The sequence below is a fragment of the Merops nubicus genome, unplaced genomic scaffold, assembly GCF_000691845.1.
Source record: "Merops nubicus isolate BGI_N331 unplaced genomic scaffold, ASM69184v1 scaffold10553, whole genome shotgun sequence".
Lineage (NCBI taxonomy): Eukaryota > Metazoa > Chordata > Aves > Coraciiformes > Meropidae > Merops > Merops nubicus.
In genome coordinates this window covers 8,245-31,354 of record NW_008598320.1, presented here as the reverse complement: position 1 = coordinate 31,354, position 23,110 = coordinate 8,245, and the positions used below count along the sequence as shown (strand labels likewise).

The following is a 23,110-nucleotide window of genomic DNA, read 5'->3' as shown; positions in this document are numbered from 1 at the left end:
AATCCTTCTTCATCCTTCATATCTGAAAAATGTCATTTAGTTGATACATCATTATAGTGAAGAGCGTGCTTCATTGTTTCATAGTTTGCTCCTCTCCAGTTTAATATGGATGTATGATGGATTATTAAACCCCAACTTATTTTCTCCTTGTACTACAAATTGCATCCAAACAGCTCCTGCAGTACCTGGTGATTATTGCCAAGGAAACACCAATTTTTCATCTGGCACCAGGGGGACATCTCAGCTTTTCTCATTCCCTAATCCACCCTTGCCCTGGTCAGGAGCAAATCTTTAGCAGGGTAAGGTCAGACAGGAGGGGGAAACGTGAAACTGGGGGGATGTAAGTGAGGAGACCACCAGAAATCCACGTCTAGAGCTTCTCTTCATCAGCTGAGAGACTGGGAGCATGTAAGGGGAAGCAGAACAAGGTCTAACGTGTCTTACACACACAGCTACAAGCACATAAATACCAGCAGCAAGAGACTTGGATGGTTTTTTGTGGGTTTAATGGCTATGATATTTCTGCCAGCTTCAACTTCTGCTCTTGTTATTGTTCGTTTCCTTTAATAATTCATTACATCATCCAATCTTATGTTGTCAGTAATAAATATTAAATACCCAAGCTGTGATGCGTGAATGAGATATTTCCTTTTTATAAAAGGATTCTTGTATTAGATTTAAATGTCAATTAGAAGGGGAATATCAAATTATTCAGTACTTCTGCGAGTGCTGGAATGAATGAAGCCTGATTTCCTGTGGATTTGTGACTTACAGCTGGGTTCTGTCAGATGTGAGACACTGTGGCTTTTGAGTACAGCTCTTCCCAGTTGGCTAAAGATTCTCTGATGCCTAGTAAGGAGTGTGCTCATGCAGGAGCCTTACTGCCAAGAGGGGCTGTATGTAGAAACCCTGACCTCATTTACAGGAAACATCCAAAAACTTCATATCTTTCAACCCACTGTCCTTCTAAACTCAAAAAAAAAGTTGGTTAAAACCTTCAGCATCTACCAGGTGCAACAGATGGATGGAAGATGTGACTCAAAGTTAACAACACATTACAGGGTAATATTTTCATCCCAAAATTTCATTGCTTACCTCATTCAGTTTTCATTTTGAAATTCTCTGCCTTTGACAGATACGTGTTCTGTACATTTCCAAAGAAAATCCCAAACCCTGAAGTGTTTTTTTTTGTATATAAAAGCAAAAAGGTGCCAGACATGGAGTGAGAGCTCACCTAAGGAAAACATATGCTGAACTCTGCACTGCCTTGCATCCTAAATTATCTCATTGACATCAAGAAACACATGAATGAGATTAGAAATTAATTTTCTCCATAAAACCCAGAAGTAGTTCTGAATTTACCATTAAATGCAATTTACCCAATACTCTGCAAACTGGTGTAAACAACACAGTGACTAATAAGGTGATTTGATGGCCCTGTGAGACAGGGATGGATTTGATTTGGCTCCTTGGCTTGTGAGGTGGTATTTCAGCATCTCAGCTAGTCTGCTAATATCTTTTAATAATCCTGACAAAACTGCACAGGCAGCTGGGCTCAGACACAGCATTAGTATGGCACAGGAGCATTGGGATCCAATAAAAAAGCCCCTCGTGGTAAAATATAGCACAATTAGCTAACAATTTGGGTCTCCTTTCTTTCTCTTGAGACTCCAAATTTGCTGCAAGAAAGCCAGCTAGATAAGTTAATGGTCAACACCAGTATGTCAATATAACATCCCTAATATAAAAATCAATAATAAGCAGAGGTGAAAATTGGTTGATACATATTCAGTTTCCTGCAGAAGAGAAGAAAGCATAAAGTAAGGGTTTAAATATTAAAAGTAGCATTGCATTTCTACTCCAGTTCCTCTAACAAAAGTCTTTTTTTCTTCTTTTTTTGCTGATTTTTTTTCCCCCAGGGTCAGCATACTAGAGGATGGCAGCCTCAGGCTCTACAACATCACCAAATCAGATGCTGGGCTGTACACTTGTACTGCAACAAATCAGTTTGGACTTGCCAGAAATTCGGGGAACCTGGTTGTGAAAGGTACCTTAGTACTTTTGTGCTTTGTGACTAGAAAGTTGGTGCTTTTTTGCCTTATCTGTGCCAGTTATTGCTTGTATTGACAAGTTTTTACTTCCAGTTTAAAGCTGACACTGAACCCACCACTGCCCACAGCAGAAAACTTCATGACCCTCCCACTCTGATGATCAGTTTATCAGGGAGGTCTCCCAAGATATCCCCAGGAACAGGCAATGACATTACTCATGACATTAATCATTATTAATCCATAATCTAAAGATAATCAAGATGGTACCTTGCAGTACCATTTAAAAATTGCAGGTAGGGGCTGCATAGAACTCCAAAAGGCCAAAGACTTTTGACTCCAAGACTCCAAGAACTCCAAAAATCAGAGCCAAGCAAAAACTCTTCTTTGGCCCTTTGCAGGATGTGTGATTCTGAATATTTAAATGTCCTCTCCCAGTCTAATTGCTGCATTAATAATAAACCAAGGGATCTGTTTGGATATCTTCTGTGCTTTCAGACTAGTTTCTTTTCCTGGATATTGATACTAGGACACTTTATTTCACATGCCACCCTTTTATATGAAAGGAGTTGATTTTTCTTTTGTTTATGTTTTCTTACATAAGATTTTGGCTTAATTAAACCATTTCAACCATTCACTACAGGTTCATGCAACAAAACAGGTCTTTTATCCAAAGGGATAGTGAAGAACATCATCCTCTCACATTATTTTCCTCTCCATTATATATATGAGATAAAATTTTAATTCTCTCCTTAAAAAGAAAGTGACTTTCCTCTTTGAGACTCATCTCTATGAACTTGTTCATTATAAGAAGCCAAATCCTACATCCTTTAAGGCAAGATGACTGATGGGATCTGATGAGATGTGTCTGGCCTGACTGGATTACACATTTCCAGCTCCAATGCAAGTCATGATTGCTTCTTCTATTTTTCTTCTTTTTTCCCCCCTCCTTGTTTTTAATTAAGGCACTAAGTGCAGGTAATTGTCTAGCAGGTAATAGTCACATTTTGAAGCACTTGCATAAAAAGCCTTGGGGATTGGCAAGCCAGATTTCCTTCTTCTGTCCTTTCCCCTCCCCTCTGTCTTCAGTGCTGGCAAATTCAACACCTAACCCAGCTTTTTAGAGCAGCATGGTGAAGCCAGGAGTTTTATCTGTAGATGTTGTGATGCTTTAATTGGACTCATATAAATAACTTCCTTAACAGCCATCCTGTGATTATCAGTTTAAACATCCAGAAAATCACATTTTGGGCTAGGAGACACTTCATCTCAAATGGCCACATCTGCTGTAATCTCCTTCCCTCCAAAGCTGCAGCTTTGTCTGCACTGAGACTAAGCTTCTGCTCTAGCTGCACACTCTGCCTCTGCTCCCAATCCAGTGATGTTCTGCAAGGGGGGTGTCTTCTCCACAGTATTTTTTACCCTTCTTTGAAACCCATTTAAATGCATTGTGGAACATATTAAAGTCCATTATGTCCAAAGCTGTCCTTTGCTCCACGCTCCTACTGCATTAATAGATGGTCTAGCTCCATTAGTAAAAATAATTTGTCCAGACTAATCACTGAGGTGGACTGGGCCAGAGCTGGAGGCCATGAAAATAGATATTGTGTGTGATGTTTCCTAGAAGCAGCATCCCTGTGAGAGCAAATGACTGTGCTCTGATCTTTGATCAGTGGCAGGAAAAAGAGAATATAAAAAAGAAGGAAAACTGAGGCAAACTTGGGTTTTACACCTGCACGATCTTTTCAATACAGACATCTTCTAAAAGTGTCCTTATTTGTTGATTTTATAGGAGAACATGTTAAAAAGTGGAACTTTTGAGATTATACTAAGCCTATTAATCACTTTGGGGAAAAAAAATTAACGATGGCCATCGTTACGAGGCGAGCACGTTATTAAATGTAATTTGTAACTCTTTTTTTTCTTAATATTCTTGTTTTCACTGACTTCAGAACAGTTACTGCAGCCTGCAGGCATGACCTTCTCCCTAACCTACTGCATCTGGCAGAAATCTCTTTCAAACCCCTATCATGAAAGAGCAATTAGGATTGATGCAGTGCAACGTGTCAGCTGAGATGATGCTACAGCACAGCTAGCAATGAATAAACCAAGTAAGTTTAGGGTTTAGGCAGCTCTGCCTTCATTAAGGTTCTGTATCACCTCACACCCCACATCCACACATCCTAACGAAGCAATAGAAGGAAATCACATTAAAACACACACACAAAATATTTTGTTTGGCATTGATGAAGTTTATTAAAACGCCGAGTAACAACACGGTATAAAAATGATCTTGTTTGCAGGGAACATTTGTTTTTGTTTCCCCTCTGGAGAAGTTTTGGCTGTTCAATTATAGGCCTCATTGCTTCAGCATTATTTTCAACTGAAATGTCAGAACTTGGAAAAGCATATCTAATGTGCAAATTAAGTTTATTGCTGCTCATTGAGTTGTTTATTCTTTGTGTGAGAAGTCTTTATTATACCTCCAGCACTCACAACCTCTTATCTATTTTCTCCCCTGGAATGGGATTTGCCATATAATGCATGTCTGCAGTTGCTAAGCAAGATAGATAGACAATGTAGAACCAAGAGCTTTTAAGAAGCTTTTAAAAGTATTTGAGGTGGAAGCCTTAAAGACAACCCCATAAAAGCAGCAGGAAATATAGCACAAGTGAACCACTCTACATCAACGGTGTCACAGGATATGAGCAGGCTAGAACAAGAGATACAACAGGATGATAATACCATAATAAAATGGATTTTTTTGTTAACTACTAAAAAAAAACACATCTCACACAGAAAACCAAGGTAGATGGTTTTCAGTGTTTTTTTGGAGGAAGCAAACAGGCTCATGATAACAAGAAAACTTATTCTTTTAGTACTAACAGCATACAACTGTTGGGATTTGTTGTGTTAGAAGAAACCTTTATGTTCTGCTATTCAAAAACACCAGTTCACTAGAGGGTTCCACAGAATGCATATTTTTTTTTCTAAATATTTATCTTCTCCCTAAGAAGACATTCCATAGGTTTTAACATATAAATCACAGAATCATGAAATGTTTGGGGTTTTGAGGCATCACAAAAATCATCTTGTTCCATCTAAGAAGACATTCCATAGGTTTTAACACATAAATCACAGAATCATGAAACGTTTGGGGTTTTGAGGCATCATAAAAATCATCTACTTCCAACCTCCTGCCATGGGCAGGGACACCTTCACTAGATCACGTTGCTCCAAGCCCCATCGAACCTGGTCTTGAACACCTCCAGGGATGGAGCATCCACAACTTCCCTGGGCAACTTGGGCCAGTGTCTCCCCACCCTCATAGTGAAGAACTTCTTCCTAATTTCTAACCTAAACCTTCCCTTTAAGTACTGAAAGGCCACCAGAAGGTCTCCCTGGAGCCTTCTCTTCTCCAGGCTGAACAACCCCAACTCTCTCAGCCTGTCAATGATCTCTGGAATTCTTTATTCCTTCTAACAACATGTAGCAGGATTGTAGATGTCTCATTTCTGAGCTCTTTGAATGCGTGATCAAATAATGACACACGCAATTACATGACAGAGCTAATGAGGCAACCATAATATTATTGGAGCTTCCTGATGAAGAGAAGTTGCAAAAAATTCCCAGCTAGTTTCACTACATCCAGCTGGAGGTCACTGTCCCTTCCTGTACAATAAACTGGCTCTCATGGAAGCTTCAAGGTTTCACAAAACTCAGGACATCATTTTCTATTTGTATTCTGTGGAGTTGAGAAGGTAAGTGTTGAATCTGATTACAACTTCTATGCAATCCCCTTTGTATCATTTTTACTTAGTCTTACTCTGACCTTTCCAGAGAACGAAATTGATTTTATTTACAGTATTTTACTTATTTATGGAATGCTATAATTGTACACAGTGTGTTGTCAAGGAGTGAAAAGACACCGATCCTGGTGATCAACCATCCAATCAAGAGAAGCAGGAGTTACAGAACTAAGTCATTAAGACCTGTGGCAGTAGAGGTGAAGAGGGTCTTGAGAAGGGCAGATATTATAAAGAGAAATTTGAAGGACAGGGAGCACTTGACATATGGAAAATCCACTGGTGGCACAAAGTTTTATTAATGCTGGGTGAACTAAAGGAGAAAAGGTGAATTTAAACTGTGGTGTAAGAGCCTTGACTTGGAGTTTTAGCAGAATACCCTATTCAAAGGGTATCATATGCTGAAAAAAAAACCTTGAAAAAGCTGAATCACTCTTTATTCCTATCCAGATATTGAGCTCACCAATGGAATGCTCAGGAAACATGCTGCTGCCCATCTCATTGATTGACATTGTCAACAAGCCTTGTTAGGGCCAAGCCCATTCCCAAGGGCAACTCTGGACAGGAGACAGGACCTGGGGGAGTGACCTTTAGAGTGACTTCAGAGGAGCCAGTTCCCATGTCCTAATTCTCCCAGCTCCACTGCACGGGGCAGACCCAGGGGCTACAGGAGGTGGAGGACAGCCTGGGCTGACCTGCCAGACCCTTCGACACCCTCTTGTAAATCAGACAGAACCTTTTGCATCATTTATGAGAGAATAGGTGTGGAGATACCTGTCCTGCACAGCTAAAGGCAGAACACACAAAATCCAAGTGGAGTCTGGGAGAGAATGTGTCATAAACATCCAGACAACGTAGAATTCCCACTTTGAGGTCAATTCTGGTGTCGAGGGGAAAACTTTGCTTCTTTGATGGCTTTAAAAGCTCAGCATAGAGATGCACAAAGTTTATGGGTTTAAGGAAGGAGAGAGTCTCACAGGATGAGTTTGGAGGAAGAGATGATGAGTTTGGAGGACCATATCAGGCCAGAAGATCACACCCCTCCACCTGCTAGTGGAAAAGAGAAGTTCCAGCTATCACAAAAAGCAACTTTCCAATTTTTTCACATATACAGGGTACTATTCCATTTTTTCTTCTTTTAGCATATACATTATGGCAAGTAATAGAATTTCTCTCCTCAAAGTGTTATTCATGCAGCTCTATTTCAGCTGTGAGAATAAAAACAGGAGGGAAAGCAAGAAAAGGAAACTTTGTGGAGGTTCTCTGTGGCTCTCAGATACTTTTCAAAATGTTTTCTATAAAAAGTTACCTGTACTTCACAATGCAATTACTTCATCTGAGATTTATGGAGCCACCTTCTTTGCCAGCATGTGCTGAAATCAGTGGAGTTGTGCCAACAAAGAATACGGCCCTTGAATCACCTGGAATTTATTGCATCTGACACGCTGCTTCCAGGGAGAGGAAGAGATTTCTCTGACCTCATGATGGAGTATCTTTAAGACTGAGACCTTCACAGTTTTGCAGTCCTTGATTTCAGACAAACTGCTGGAGCTGCCACAGCGATAGTTTTACGTGGCTGTGGAAAGCAATCAGGGTACACAGAGAAATCTCAGAAATCATCTGCCAAGTTTGAGCTCCAGCTCACCACGAGAACCTCTGACACTCCCTTAATGACACCTCTTTGAAACCAAGGCCTTGGTAAACCCCAAATTCTGAGTTTTCAACTCATTTTGAACACGTAGGGTTAAGTAAAAATGAACATTGAACTACCTCATGCAAATTTTCTTCTCCTCTCCCATTATTTTCAGAATGTATTAATATTGTTGAATAGATTCTGTTCTCATTTTATTCACGTGCCTCTAAATTCTCACTGTTTCCTAACAATTTCCTGCACAAAAGCTTTATTCAAGGGAATTGCTTACAACAAAGTGGTTGTTATCTCTAATCTATCTGCCAGTCAAATCAAAAAAATGAAGCCATATAAACCTACTTTCTTCCTTTCAGCAAGCTACTACCTCTCTTAATCAGAGTTGCAAGTTTGTGTTGCAGTGTAAGGGGTTAAAAAAAGATTACATAAATAGTTTTTCTGTCAGGGAAGGTTTCTTTGAAGCTGTAAAGTAAATAAACTCCTGCTCACATTCATATAGATTAAGGATCTCCGTGTATAGAGCATATGGAGATGAACAGCAGCTTTCCTTCTGCTGCAGTCTCCTGTAAGGAGAGATTTTCAAGTCTGAAGAACTGTGGGCATATTTTTAGCAGTCTTCATAATGAAGCCTTGTCCTTTTTGAGCTGCAATCATATCTATTGACTGTGGGCTTGACAAAGTCACAAGGAGAGTGCTGCCTCCAACATCTGCTCGCTCTCCCAGGCACTCGTTGTATTGGTGCTGCAAAAGGAATGGGCTCCACAAGGCTAAGAGTGGTCCAAAATCATCAGCAGATTAGAGACAATTTTCTTTATAATAGAACATTTGGGCTAATTTTCAATCATTTTACAAATGGTACAAAACTCATTCGAAATCTCCTTTTTTTACGAGCGTTTTAATAAAAAGCATTTTTTTGTCTCCACAGAAAGGACTGTAATTACAATTCCACCTTCTAATCTGGATGTGACCGTTGGAGAAAGCATAGTCCTTCCATGCCAGGTGTCTCACGACCCCTCCCTCCCTGTGGTGTTCACATGGGCATTCAATGGCAAGAGAATTGATTTTAATCGAGGAATCCATCACTTCGAAAGAATTGGGAGAGTAAGTTCCTTAAACTCCTTCATTCTTAATGAAACGAGGTGCCAGTCTTTAAATGAACTATTTATTGTAATTCTCCCACTGCTCTTTCTATGCGTGGCAAAGCACTGTTTCTTTACAAGGGCTGCAGCCATTTATTTCTCTTTCTTAAATTTCATAAAGGCGCTCGAGTTATTTGTGAAGCCACAATAAAAACGTCGCCGTGAAAGAAACTGATGAGAGCTCTGAATATTTTAATTTCCAAGCTGAATTTTTTATTAATATTGAGCAATTTATAAAAAAACGGCCAGTATGGGAAGCACGTTGTGAGTGATTAGTTTGTTTTCTTTGTATCTCCAGGAATCTGTTGGGGATTTGATGATAAGAAATATTCAGCTACATCATTCTGGGAAATACGTCTGCGTGGTACAAACAACTTTAGACAGTCAGTCTGCAGCAGGAGAGATAATTGTAAGAGGTATGTCTGTTAAATGTAGGCACAGAGATCTTCTGGAGGAATTAGAATCTTGACATCAGCTGTTGTTGAAATGATTCCTAGGCCATCAATTCAACCTTTCAATAGCGAAATGCTACAGACCTTGTACCCTTAGCCCCAAAATTGGGTTGAGATTCTGGCCAGCAGGATTCTAATGTGAGAGCTAACCCAGGGAGATCTGTGCAGTTCTGCCAGGGCTTCTTTGGAAGCAAAACTTTTCTGGCCACTCAGGTCAACGTAGCAGGGCATAGGGAAGTCCTCTGCTTTCAGCAGACTCCTTGTTGGGCATCTCTGGGTCAACGTGCAGGCTTGACAAAACAAGAGATCTGCTTCTCTTCCACTATTTGGAGACAACATGAAAAATTGTTTTCTATGGTCAACTAACTACTCTTTTTATTGCAAGCAGCAAGAGAAACGCTGTGATGGGAGCAGATCCTCTAAACCCCAGCAGAAATCTATCATGCCCTATTTCACATTCTTTCTAAACCTCAGTTTTGATTGAATTCAATAGGAGTTCTGAAAATTTTGGGTGGTTCAACAGAAGACACACTGGGAAACTTCCTCTGGCAGATTGAAAAAAAAATAATCATTCCTTTGTTTGTAGTTTTGGTGTTAGTAACTTAAAGACATTCATTTTCCTAACGAACCCCCTCATTAATTAGAAAAATGTGACACAGGCATGAAGCCATCACTTAGAGATTGTCCTGCTGTGACCTTCATCTCAAAATGTTAATCTTATCAGGCCCCCCAGGTCCACCAGAAGATGTTAAAGTTGAACATGTTTCTAGCACTACTGCTGTGTTATCCTGGAAGCCTGGAATAGATAATAATAGTCCAGTCCAGATCTACAGTGTCCAGACAAGGACTCCTTTCTCAGTTGGATGGCAGGCAGCTGCAACTGGTGAGCAACCTGAGAGTTACCTTGTATTTTTTCCTCTACCATTAATTTGCATATACCCTTAATTACTCCAAAAATCCATTGTGATTGACATGTTTACTTTGCCTTTAGTTCCTGAAGTCATTAATGGTAGGACTCACAAGGCAACAGTGGTTGACTTAAGCCCTTGGGTTGAGTATGAGTTTCGTGTGGTTGCCAGCAATAGTGTTGGAATTGGGGAGCCGAGCAGACCATCAGCTCTACTGAAAACTAAAGCAGCAGGTAAGTCCCTAGCTTCTGACAGGTTCTTCCACAACGAGAAGAACCTCATTGCCAGCTCCAAGGTGTGAGAATTTCACAGCAGCAGAGCCACTCACTCCTACAGGGTTACTTCCAGGTCTACCTGATGTTGTAGTCGGTGGCTGCTATGGCAGGAGACCTCAAAAAGTGATGCAAGGGATGCTTGGACATGATTGAGGTGCCACAAGCTTTACTCTTTGATTTGGACATCTCCTGGGCTGGAGCTGGCCCATGCTTCCTCCCTTTGATACACCCCAGAACGTATCTAAACCTCATGCTTGAACACAGACTTCCCTCCAAGCAATTGGAGAGCACCACATTTTTTTTTTTTCCTGGCAATTAAAAGCACATTTCTGGCCTGCTCAGGGACCCACCCAGGAAACAGTGAAGCCAGTTCTGTGGCATATCCTGCCACAAGCCCATAATGCCTCTGCTGCAGAGGCTCTTTGGTACCTGAGCAGCAGTAAGGATGGGATATTGGCTTCAACTGGAGGAAATAAATTACACCATCCAAAGCCCAGCGAAACTAATAGCTTCTACTGACCCCAGGGTGGGATCCTTGCTAGCTCTCTGTCTACCCTTTATCCATTATCTTCTGGGGCTTTGAACCTCATAGGAGGAAGACTCATTCTTGGATGACCGACGCTGTCAGTCCTTTGACCTACTCAGTTTGGTACAATTTATTTCAAGCCCAAACCTTTTCCCAGCCTCGTGCTTATCAACTCTCTCCCACCTATAAAATCAGTATTTATAGGACGGAGAGCAGTAAAATGGAAGCAGCTTTTACAATCCACTTTCTCTGCTCTGTTTATCTCATTTGCCAAGCTCTGAAGTTTGGCAGGCTGCGTTTCAAGACAGAACTCAAAACACTGTATTGTACATTATGCAGCAGAAAATAAGTCTATTCCTAGGAAGGGGGATCCATTTGTTTCTCAGAATACCTACAATTTTTGTTCCAAGGCAGAATTACTTCCAAATGTATTAAATCAATGTATTTAAATTTAATAAGCTGCTTTTCCCTATTGTTGAAGAACTTATACTGAGGTACTGATGGCAGAAAAAAAAACCTGTCTGATCCTTAGAACACCAATTTTGATAGATTTTGTGGGCTTTACAGGTGTAGAGAGACATCAAATGAGTCTTATAAGCAGTCAGGACTGCCTGGTCAATGTGGTAGGAATGGGAAGAGCCTGAGAGCTTCCAACCTGGGAAGATGCACTGATCCTGCCTGGCCCTGGGGCTCTGCATGGCCCCTTCCTCCAGCAGCAGAACCACAGGGAATGTTCACATGCAACATAAAAAGGGAAGGCTAATGAAAAACTGGAGCTAGGAAGAGGCCAGAGTTTCTAAATTTCCCAGCAGAGTATCACAGCTATTTGTTCTCCATTACGTAATGGATCATGAAGTCAAAATGAGTCCTGAAAAGGTCTTTCTTGCTGTTGCTGCTGTGGAGCTTTGTAAAGTTTGATGTTCAAAACCACCTATGCAGTCAGTAAAAGCTTTCAGCCTTTAAAATGTTTCGTTTGGTTTGGTTTTTATTAGAGGGATTCACAAGGCTAGGGCTAGAAAGAGAAAGGAGCAATTAAATTAATTTTATTTGTCATGGCAATAGCACAAGGAATATTATTTCCTTGCAGTGCAGCATCATCTGAAGCTTAACAAAAGGAATAGAAAGAAGCATTTCAACTTTTAGTTGCTTAACCCCTTCACTGCTTTAAATCATTCTGTCTCAAAACATTGTGCAGTGGGAGAGGTAACAGTTTATGGGTTTTTTTTATCAGAATAGGAGACTGAAAACCCTCTGGCAGTGTGGACAGCAAAAGGTTGGTCACGAAAGTGTGAATTTGAACATCACTGTTGGAACAGCTATTTTGCCAGCTGAAATCTGAGCATTAGTAGATTGGTGGATGCAAATGAGCCCCTGTTCATTTCATTAAAACAGAGCTGAGAATTAATTGAGCCTCTGTTGGTGCACTCAGCTGTAAATTTTCATCTGTTTCCCAACTATGACCCAGTTGAGGCTCCGCTGAGCAGTAATACAAATTTTTTCCCCATGCAAATGTAGTAAGTACTGAACACATTTAACACATGAACTAATTGAGCATCAACTGGTTCATGAAACAGTGAAACACCAGGCTTGAAAGTCTGTTTTGACTCTTGTTGCCTATAATGCTGTTCTCTTCAGACTTAGATTATTTGCCTCTGACATGCACAAAGACATCAATTGTGACAAAATTGAGTTCCTATGTTCAGGCTGAACTTCAGTCTGGAACACCAGTGCATTGCTTGACCTTCACCCTCCACCTATGGTGCCATATACCTGGGGCAGCACTGGGGAAATCAAGCTCTAATTGATGAAATTTTGGACACTTACAGTGCTGGGAGAAGGAGAAAAACAAATTAGGTGCTTTAAGAGTTTTGAATTTCCTAAGACAAGCTCGCAGCCAATTAAAAAAAAATTAATCTATTGCTCCAACAACGTGTTTACTGAACAAATGCATAATTAGTAAATCAGTAGTGTTGCAGCTACAGTCTGAACGGAACATCATTTTGCCAATTAGTTGATGAGGCATAATAATGTCAGATACTTGATGTTGCTAGTGTCTTTAATTAATTTTTTGAACCAGGGTGCTCACGTATCAGCTACATCTGTGTCTTCAACCTCACAAACTTGAAAAGGTATAAAGAACATTTCAGTTCATTTAAAATGGACCATTACAGAATATAGACCCTGTTCTAGGTGTTGGGAGACAAACCATGAGCTCAGGAAAGCTCTAATCACCCAGTTGGCAAGACCCTTGGCAGGAGGGGTGGGTAGGTGCAAGCACCAACATCTTTTCTCCTCTAGTTCCTGTCGTGGCACCGACGAACGTCAGCGGAGGAGGAGGGAGTCGTTCTGAGCTGGTCATCACATGGGAGGTAATTGTTAGCTCAATTAACCTAAGCTGCCTAACGGGGAAGAGTCCACGGGTGAAATCCCAGCCCTGCTGAAATCCAAAAGCTTTTGGTCACTGGCTTTGGCTGAGCCTGGATTTCATCCTGCATCCAGAGAGCAAACAGCCTGTAAGATATACAACAAGTTTTCTGTGTTCTAGCCAACAATTTATAAAAATAAACAGTTTAAGAGGCATGTTATAAAGATGTTTAGAAGTCTGTATAACCCTCTTATCTCCATTGTACAGGAGGTGCTTAACACACTAATCTGCTTGGCCGTTTTCTGCATTAACATTTTTCACACTTTTGTTTACATGTTTTTCATTCTGGAACACTGTGCTGACAAGACATATCCTATTATGTGTTAAAGGAGATGAGCCCTTTAATTCTCCAGCACTCGAGCAAGAAGAGAGAATATACTTTTCCAGAGCAGTTAATACCATAGTATCAGTTGCAATGGGTGAGCACAGGTCAATTCAGGGTGGAAAGGATGTGTTGTGGGAAGGAGATCTCCTTCTCCAGCCTCCCAGCAGCAGCCCCATGGAGGTTGTGATCAAGGCAGGCAGCATCTCACAAAACCCATGAAGGGATGGGGCAGATGCTTGGCTGGGGCTCCAGCCCCTGTGGAAAAACTCATCTCCTGTCCTGTGGGGTTTTTTTTGCTGCTGAAAATAAAATCCTATGAATTTAATGTGGCTCACCTAATTAAATCTGGGTTTAAGGATGTCTGACTGAAGTAGGAGCTACCCCAGCCTGGAGGGCAGGGCCAGGCAGCCTTGTCATGGAACCTCACTATCAGGGGTGAGGGTCTTAGAGGCTGCACAAGATGACCTCTGTTTAATTCCTCATTTGGGATGGGGCCTCCAAAAACATGGTGTCTCCTTCATAACTCATGGAAAACAACCTTTTTTTGTGACAAAAATGAATTTGAAAAAAGTCTTCTAGTTCAACTTTAGGAAGGAAAGTAGTCTTCTCTCTCCCTTGATTACATTGTTTTTCCAAAGAAATAGCCAAGCTCACAGATATGGTTTGAAGGAAATGAAAAGGAATTAAATTAAACTAAAAGTGATGTTCTTCATCAGCTGAGTGACTTATCTGTGTTCTGCTGTATGCTAAAAAAAACTGTGCCATTTAACCAACCTTTTTAGAGGGAGGAAGGGAAGTGATGAGGAAAAAATGAAGTCAAAAGAACAAAATCCCCACTAGATAAATCGTTTTGCCAGTGCTTTCCCTTCTCCATGTTCCAAACAGAGTCAAAATTCACTTTTCCTGAACTAAGTTTTCCTCCATCTGCATCTTTCACTTTTTTTGTTTCATTTTCTCCTCTACTGATCTACTCTTTGGGAGCAAAAGAACATGAAAATTGAAAACAACCTGAGAGATCTCAATCAAATTATCCTGTTGGACTCCACAGTGTGTCCTGAAAAATAGTCAGAAGAAATACTAATTATGCCAAGCTAACAACACTGAACTCGACTCTCCAGCTTTCTGTGATGAACTCACTAAACATCTTGATTAAATCTGAGGTCACAGAAGCCTCAAAAACAAATTAAATGCTCTAGAAAGTAGCTTGAACTCATATAAATCCCCAGTGCACCATCATCCCTGGCACTTAACTCTCTCAAGACTGGAAAAGTGATAGAAGGGAAAATATTGGGGAACTGGTGTTTAGAAAACACCTAAGGAAAGACACACTTGTTATATATTCCAGGCCAGGATTATTATTAGAAGGAATTTATGAAAAAAATAATACAATAAGTACCCTGAAATAATTTTATCTACTTTCTGATTTTCTTTTTTCTATTTGCTCCTTTCTCAACATTTTTTTCTTTAAAAATAATTTATTTAAAATTAGCATTACTGTACTCCTTGGAGGGGGGAAATCAGCTACAACCTGTACTGAGTGAAACACTTAATTTTTAAAACTCCATCTCTGGAAGAGAATCATTTTAATGGAGCTGATCAGATCTTTTGTCTCTAAATTGATTGCCTCAATAGATTTATTATTTTGATTTTTTATCTCAAGATTACATTGACTGACGGAGCAAACATTATTATCTTCTCTAAGGCACAGTCAACTAAATCAATACCAGTAAAATATACTCAGAGAATGAAGATTCAATTAAAACAGTGTATACTTGCAAATGCTTATTGACTGACTCCCTTGTCACTACAGCCAGTTCCAGAAGAACTACAAAATGGGGAAGGTTTTGGCTACGTCGTGATGTTTCGTCCTCTTGGCTCAACAACCTGGACAAAAGCAGTGGTGGCTTCAGTGGAAGCAAGCAAATATGTTTATAGGAACGAAAGCATTACGCCTCTGTCTCCTTTTGAAGTGAAAGTTGGTGTCTACAACAACGAAGGAGAAGGGACCTTGAGCTCCATATCTATTGTCTACTCTGGAGAAGATGGTAATACCTGTTACTCTCATTAATAATGGTTGTGTAGCATCAGTAGGTCCTAGATATGGTCAGATAGCTCTCCACAGGGATATTAAGGAGCCTTCTCAAAGCTGCTTGTTGAAGGTTGACAAGAGGCAGGAGGCAGAAGATGGGAAATTGAAGTAAAAGCAAGGGGCAGGCTTTCAAAATGGCTTTAAGGAGCCATCACGTTTTAACTTATTTGTCCCTGAGGAGCTTCCACTGAGTGGGTTGGGAAAATCAGGAGACATTTGAAAGAGGATCTAGCTTTTCAGATCACTCAGTGCAGCTGATCTCATCTGAAAATCTGTCCCAGCTTATGGAGAACGACCCATTTTGGAAACAATCAGTGGGTAGCAAAGCCGGCGATTCACACCAGCTCTCCTGAGCCTCTGCCTGCTGCCTCCCCCCAGAACCTCACCCTCTTCTCCTGACTCCTTTTTCCTGCCAGAACCCCCTTTCCACAGCACCACTGTTTCACCAGCTGTGTCTTCTCCCACCCCCAGAGCCACAGAGGGCACCGGCGGGCACCGCGGCGCTGAGCGTTTCGGCAGCAGAGGTGGAGGTCTCCTGGCAGCCCATCGCCTGGAACAGGCACACGGGCAGGGTGCTGGGCTACGAGGTGAGGAGCTCCTGCTGGTGCTGACACCTGACAGATGGCCACATTGATATTCTGGCTCCTCCTCCTTTGCTTCCAAGAATCGGCGGGCACCGCGGCGCTGAGCGTTTCGGCAGCAGAGGTGGAGGTCTCCTGGCAGCCCATCGCCTGGAACAGGCACACGGGCAGGGTGCTGGGCTACGAGGTGAGGAGCTCCTGCTGGTGCTGACACCTGACAGATGGCCCCTGGCTGGCCACCTTGATATTCTGGCTCCTCCTCCCTTGCTTCCAAGAATCATAGAACCCTTTAGGTTGGAAGGGACCTTCAAGATCATCAAGTCCAACCCTTGAGCCATTAGGGCTCTAAAGTCCTCTGCTAAAACAGATCAGAATCTGTCAGGGTTGGAAGGGCCCACAAGGATCCCCCAGTTCCAACCCCTCTGCCATGAGCAGGGACACCTCCCACTAGATAAGGCTGCCCAGCGCCTCCTCCAGCCTGGCCTTGAAGACCCCCAGGGGTGGGGCCTCAACCACCTCCCTGGGCAACCCATCCCAGGGTCTCACCACTCTCCTGGGGAAGAACTTCTTCCTCACCTCCAGCCTGAATCTGCCCACTGCCAGCTTTGCCCCATTCCCTCTAGTTCTGTTGTTACTTGAGATCCTAAAAAGTCCCTCCCCAGCTTTCTTCTAGGCCCCCCTAAGATACTGGAAGGCCACAATAAGGTCACCTCGGAGCCTTCTCTTCTCCAGACTGAACAGCCCCAACTCGCTCAGTCTGTCCTCACAGCAGAGCTGCTCCAGCCCTCGGATCATTCTCGTGGCCCTTCTCTGGACACGCTCCCGCAGGTCCACACCCCTCTGGTCCTGGGGGCTCCAGAACTGGATGCAGTGCTCCAAGGGAACAGCCAGACAGTCACCTGGCATCTCCCCTGAGATGATCACAAGCATTTACAGAGTAGGACTGACTGCAGCTCTGTCCTAGACTTCTGGTAATATAAATGAAAGCCTCTAGATTAATCATTTGTGATGGCTACTGTAAAAGGATTCGTGCTTCATTTCACAAAACAAAGCTGCTCCTCCCTCCTCTTCACAGCTGTAACGCTGTCTGAGCACAGTGGGCAACTTGAGAGCTCAGGGGCATGCACATGACCCATAGTGTTGCTTTGAGAAGACCAAGATAAATGCTCTTCATTGCCATCCAAAGTTTTGCTGCAGCATATTTGAAAGGCTTTGGGCTTCTCACTCTTTAGAATCAGAATTAGAGAATCATTGAGGTTGGAAAAGACCTTTAAGATCAAGTCCAACCAACACTGCCAAGCCCACCACTAAACCATGGCCCTCAGCACCACATCTACCCATCTTTTAAATCCCTCCAGGGTATGGGGACTCCACCACTGCCTTGGGCAGCCTCTTCCAGGGTTTGACAACCCTGTGGGTGAAGAAGTTTTTTCCTAAAATCCAACCTAAACCTGGATTTAATTTACTTCCTTAACTGATATTCTGTCTCTGAAATTTTGGGGTTTTAGAAGTGTTTTTCTTGGTTTTATTTCCTGCTAGTTGATGGAAAACAATGAATTGCCTGTTGTTTGTTCTCACTTTTCAGGTTTTATATTGGACTGATGATCCCAAGGAAAGCACAGCTGGCAAAGTCAGAGTCAATGGGAATGTAACAGCCAAAAATATCACAGGACTAAAAGCTAACACGGTGTATTTTGCAACAGTTAGAGCTTACAACACTGCAGGACCAGGGCCCTCCAGCACCCCTGTAAATGTCACCACTAAAAAATCACGTGAGTATTCAACCTCCTACAACAAAAGCTGCAAACTCCCAAGTGGGGTGGTGGCATTTCCACTTCCTGTGATCCATCTCTGCTCAACGATGTCATGCCAAAGAAAAGTGGATCCCAAATTTCTTCATAAAACGAAGCAACAAAATCTGTGACTAAGAAAGTTCTCTGCCTCTTCCCTGATAATAGTTGTGTGGTTGGCATCAAGTTTACTCAGACTCTGGTATTTAGAATCTTAGAATGGTTTGTGCTGGAAGGGACCTTAAAGATCATCCAGTTCCAACCCCTCTGCCATGGGCAGGGACACCTCCCACTAGACCAGGTTGCTCAAAGCCATGTCCAGCCTGGCCTTGAACACATCCAGGGTCATCCACAACTTCCCTGGGCAACCATGGAAGCAATATTTAAGGTATTAATAGCATATTTAGCTTCAGGTCTGGCTCAATGGAAGCCAAAAATCTCATCAACTTAAATCAGGGTATTTCACTTACCCAATTCATTTATAAAATCAGATCCCTGAGAGTTAAATAGTCATACAGTAGGAAATCTTGGTAATCTATGTACCGTAGTGCCCCAAATTTATTCCTCTTTAGGCATTCCACTTATTTTAGAGTTTCCTTGGACTATGTTGTCATGGGAAACAACTGATCAGCACTTTTGCACAAAAAGGGAGATATTCCTCCTGTCTTTATTTTCCTCTTCCCTATGTGCTGTTCCATGCCATTACTCAAAGTGAGGAACCAACTTGTATATAATGAGTTAATCATAAAAGTTACCATTTATTTCAAATAACATAAACCCAAATAAAGTCAAAAAAAAGGTATTTCTCAAGGGCTTAAACAAGACTTATAGAATCATGGAATCCTTTAGGTTTGAAGAGACCTTTAAGATCACCAAGTCCAACCATCAAGCCAACACTACTAAGTCCTCTGCTAAAACAGATCAGAATCTGTCAGGGTTGGCAGGGACCACAAGGATCCCCCAGTTCCAACCCCCCTGCCATGAGCAAGGACACCTCATACTAAAACTCTAGACTCTAGACTCTTCTCACAGGCAATTTCTTACTGGAAAATAAACTCATCTCTGGACATTATTTTCTATATTCGTATGTGCATATGTATGAAAGACAAGTTAAAGACATGGCAGTCAACTGACAAGACACATAAGGAACAAATTTGCTTTTGTTTTACATCTTCTTCATCTCCTGTCATATTCAGGATTGTGCTAATGGTTCATTTAAAAATTAAAGTCAAAATAACCCTTTTAATATTTAAAAACATCTATTAAAGTTTTAAACTCCAGTCTCTGAATGATGCAAGCACTGTCAATATCAGTGGAGATAATATGTCAAGAGGATAGAAACAATGTGCATCTACAGTGGGAGCTTTAGCTTCAAGGTAATAGCTCTGTCTTCCTCTTCAGCATCCAGGATTCCTGCACTGGTCTGTCCATGCCATTATTGTAGAGACTAAACAAAGCTAAAACGGTCCTGCTGCCAAAGAGGTGCAATTCTGAGTGAAATATACTGATCTTAGATCAATTTAAGGTCTAAGTTGATATCCTGGTTTGAGTTTAAACGACTCAGGGAAGTGGAAATGAGGTCCTCCTCCCATGAACATGCTGCTCCATTAGGAGCTGTTGTCAAACTCTGCTCTTCTGCTGTCATTTCAGAAGTTTCTTTGCTTCTTCTTTTTTTACTAGTATAAACATCAAGAGATATAGATATTAGAAATACTTTGCCACGATAAAGCTCAACTCAGTACAGCAACCAAGCCAAACGTTATGTAAAACATCAAAGTATTGTCATTAACTTAATAAAACTTAATTTTCTTGACAGTGATTGCAAGAAATTAGTTGAGGAAATTATCTGCTAAACTTAGACCTGAAGAACTGTTCACAGTGGTTTTTTTCCTGTGGATATTACTAAGGATTTGGGGAAGTGTCCTGTTATCACCTACTCTGGTCCTTGGTTGTATAGCAGAACCAGATAATTTTGCTTTGAAAATCATCCTGTGGTGGTTTTTCAGCCCTAAGACTACGAATTGAGATGGCTTTAAGTTCTATGCTGAAAAGCCTTGATAAGGCACTTTTCACCCATGTTTGAGTGCTTCCAAGATTTTTCTTAATTCTGCTCAAGTCTTTATTTCCTCTAACACCCCAACTCCTGTTCTCTCAGGCAGGGTTTGGGAGGACACACCATGGAGAAGGAGATAATGTGTTGTTCTGGATTTGAGATGAAGTTCAAAGGCATAATTTCAACTTCACATGTTCACCCAGGATTCGATTTCGGTCACTTGTAGGAAAATTTTCAAAGTCATAGAATCATAGAATCATTTAGGTTGGAAGGGACCTCCAAGATCATCAAGTCCAACCACCGCGTCACCAGGGCCCTGGCACTTAGGCATAAAAAGCTTTCAAAAAGCTATTCTCAGCCTATTGTGCTGAGAATTTATAAAATCCTACAATATTTCATGATGGATCACATGGAGACTTTAATGTGTAGCTCTTTGTGACCTGTCCTCATGACTGATGAAAATCTTGTCTTTTGTACTTTAGCTTTTCCTGAAATCCATGCAGGAAAACATTAAAACACAGATTAGAACAACACAGTGCTTAAACAAAATCTATCAACTATAACCTGAACTGTCAGACACTGTCAGGCTTTTCCTAATTTTGAAAATGAACTCTCACAGTAAGTGGTTTTTGTGCTATGAATAGATCTTTATCCTGACTAATACGAGAGCAATGATGGACTGGAAAATATCTTTGACTCGTGTCGAGCTGAACCACCCACGCATTTGCTGCTTCCGTGTCAGCAGCTCATTCAATTACTCTATGCAAATTAATATCTTGTAATTATCATCTTTTTTTTTTAATTATTTTTTTTTTAAAGCACCGAGTCAACCCCCAGCAAACATCGCCTGGAAACTCACAAATTCCAAAATCTGCTTGAACTGGGAACACGTGAAAACAATGGAGAATGAATCAGAGGTGCTAGGCTACAAAGTAAGTCATTTCTTTGTCTAATTAGTCGTTCATAACGAAGGCACAAAAAGTGATTTGTTGAAAGGTGACTGGAAAACTGATTTTTCTGGAGTGGCCGGGGTGGTTGGCTGAACTTTATAGAAACAGAGCAGCTGTCTTCTTCCAGAGTAGGACCTCTTTATCCCAACACAGGGATTTTTTTATCCCAAATTCTGGTTTTCTCTTGTGCCCTTTCCCTTGTGATCTTCCTGAACTAAGATTCTTGTGCTCACATCTTTTTGAGGAAGGAGTTTCACACATATATAAGAAGTCAAGAATAGTCTCTCAAGCATTAAAGACAGGCATAAAACACACTTACAAGTTCTCACTCTCTGGCAATTCATAAATATACCTTTAAAAAGAGAGAGGAAGGTACTCACATAAAGATCAATGTGAACGAAGTGAAAAGAACTCCCATAAATCTATTTTTAAAGCAAGGAAAAATTTAGTTTGAAGTTTGTTTGCAGTGGCTCTGACCCTAAGAGACTTATTCTGCAGAAGATATTTTTCTGGTTTGAATTAAGTTTAATACTCTGAAGGCTGCTGATAGTGCTCTGAAAAGTTTGAGACATGACAGAATATATTCTCAGCCAAAAAAAAAAATCCATTAAAAAGAAAAAAAAAAAACAACTTTTCTAATCCCTTTTTACTTAGATTTTGTATAGACAAAACAGACATAGCAAAACACATATACTGGAGACAAACAACACTTCAGCTGAACTTCTGGTACCATTTGAAGAAGATTATCTCATAGAAATAAGAACAGTCAGTGACGGTGGGGATGGCAGCAGCAGTGAGGAAATTAGGATTCCAAAACTATCAAGTACGTGAGATTTATATTTTGTTTTTGTCTTTTTTCTTCCCTGAATATTACTGTGTAATGAGAAATCTGTGTGCCTCTAAGTAGTACTACAAATAAACAGACTTTCCATTGCCATAGGTGGCCTCCCCCCTGTTGCTTTGTAGTGCTGGGTACATGGAGATTAGTCTCTGGGACTCTCAGATTCATTAGAAGATAAAATATGTTGCACAGCACCTGGACGTGACCTTATTTTTAGGGTAGGTCACCATCTGCCCTGGCCTGTAGTGCTCAGGGAAGGGCAGAGAAATAACCTTTCCTGCTAAAGTCAAAGCTTCTGCTCTCAGAAATATCATACTATTCATGCAAAATGGACCACAGCTTTGCAACAAGCTGGCCAAAAAACTCCTTAAAACATGGATATTCATAGGGAAGGTGGTTTGGAACCATCCTCCACAGAATTTGCTGCTAAAATTTCAAAAATAAATAAATAGCTATAATATTTGTGGGTAATGTTTCCTATTGAAAATAGAACAAATATTTCTGTTATGCTGCAATATTTAGAAAACCTTTTTGTGACACAAATTTGCTTTTGTCAAAAAAAAAAAATTCTGTCTGCTTATATTTTTACAGGTTTAAGCTCTGGAGCAACGAAATTGTCCCAAAGGGTAAATCAAACAATGATATTTGGGATCCTGCTGTTGAGTTCTGGTTTTATACACCCTATTCCTTGATGATTAAAACAATGCTCAGCCAGGGACTTTTAAAAACTAAACCGTGTAGATTTGATCTTAATACTTCACCCTGACCAACATTCCTGATAAATGAAGGGGGGGAGGGAGGGAGATAGAAGTGGTCTATTATTAAGAAAACATTAAGTATTGATAAGACATTAATTTTTAAAAATAAGCGTTGCAATTAAGGGATAAATGTATATGCATTAATTAAATGGAGTGCTGCCAAATGTAATGAGATTGTAAGGAGAGTGGTCTCAGATTTTTTTATAAGCATAATGTGTCAGAAAAGAAAGACCTGTGCAAAGCTGTTGTCACTGAGGAGAAGAGACTTTACAATTGCTTGTGATGGGGGATTATTTATCTCACGTTCTTCAATGTAACCTGTAAAAAAAACCACCCCACTTTCAACTAAATAAAAGCTATTTGTTTACTTTTTGCACTTGTTTGTATTACAGGGGGTGTCATACAATGGACTACATGAAATGTGCTGTACTGTTTCCTCAAAAAAGGGAAACTTAGGAAAGTTTCACCTGGTAATGTTTAATAATCCCCATATTGA

General features: G+C 40.9%; 1 protein-coding gene across 1 annotated transcript; it reads left to right on the top strand.

Annotated features, from left to right (window-relative positions):
- Positions 1 to 1,917: 1,917 nt before the first annotated feature.
- LOC103769775 (contactin-6-like) lies at positions 1,918 to 22,548 on the top strand (the record flags this gene model as incomplete). The annotated part of the gene is made up of 12 exons (XM_008937011.1): positions 1,918 to 2,047; positions 8,428 to 8,603; positions 8,940 to 9,057; positions 9,818 to 9,976; positions 10,085 to 10,234; positions 13,101 to 13,171; positions 15,363 to 15,597; positions 16,113 to 16,228; positions 17,808 to 17,994; positions 20,885 to 20,997; positions 21,670 to 21,838; positions 22,448 to 22,548. Coding segments are annotated over 12 exons (1,725 nt in total), but the record flags the coding sequence as incomplete, so codon positions are not given.
- Positions 22,549 to 23,110: the final 562 nt, after the last annotated feature.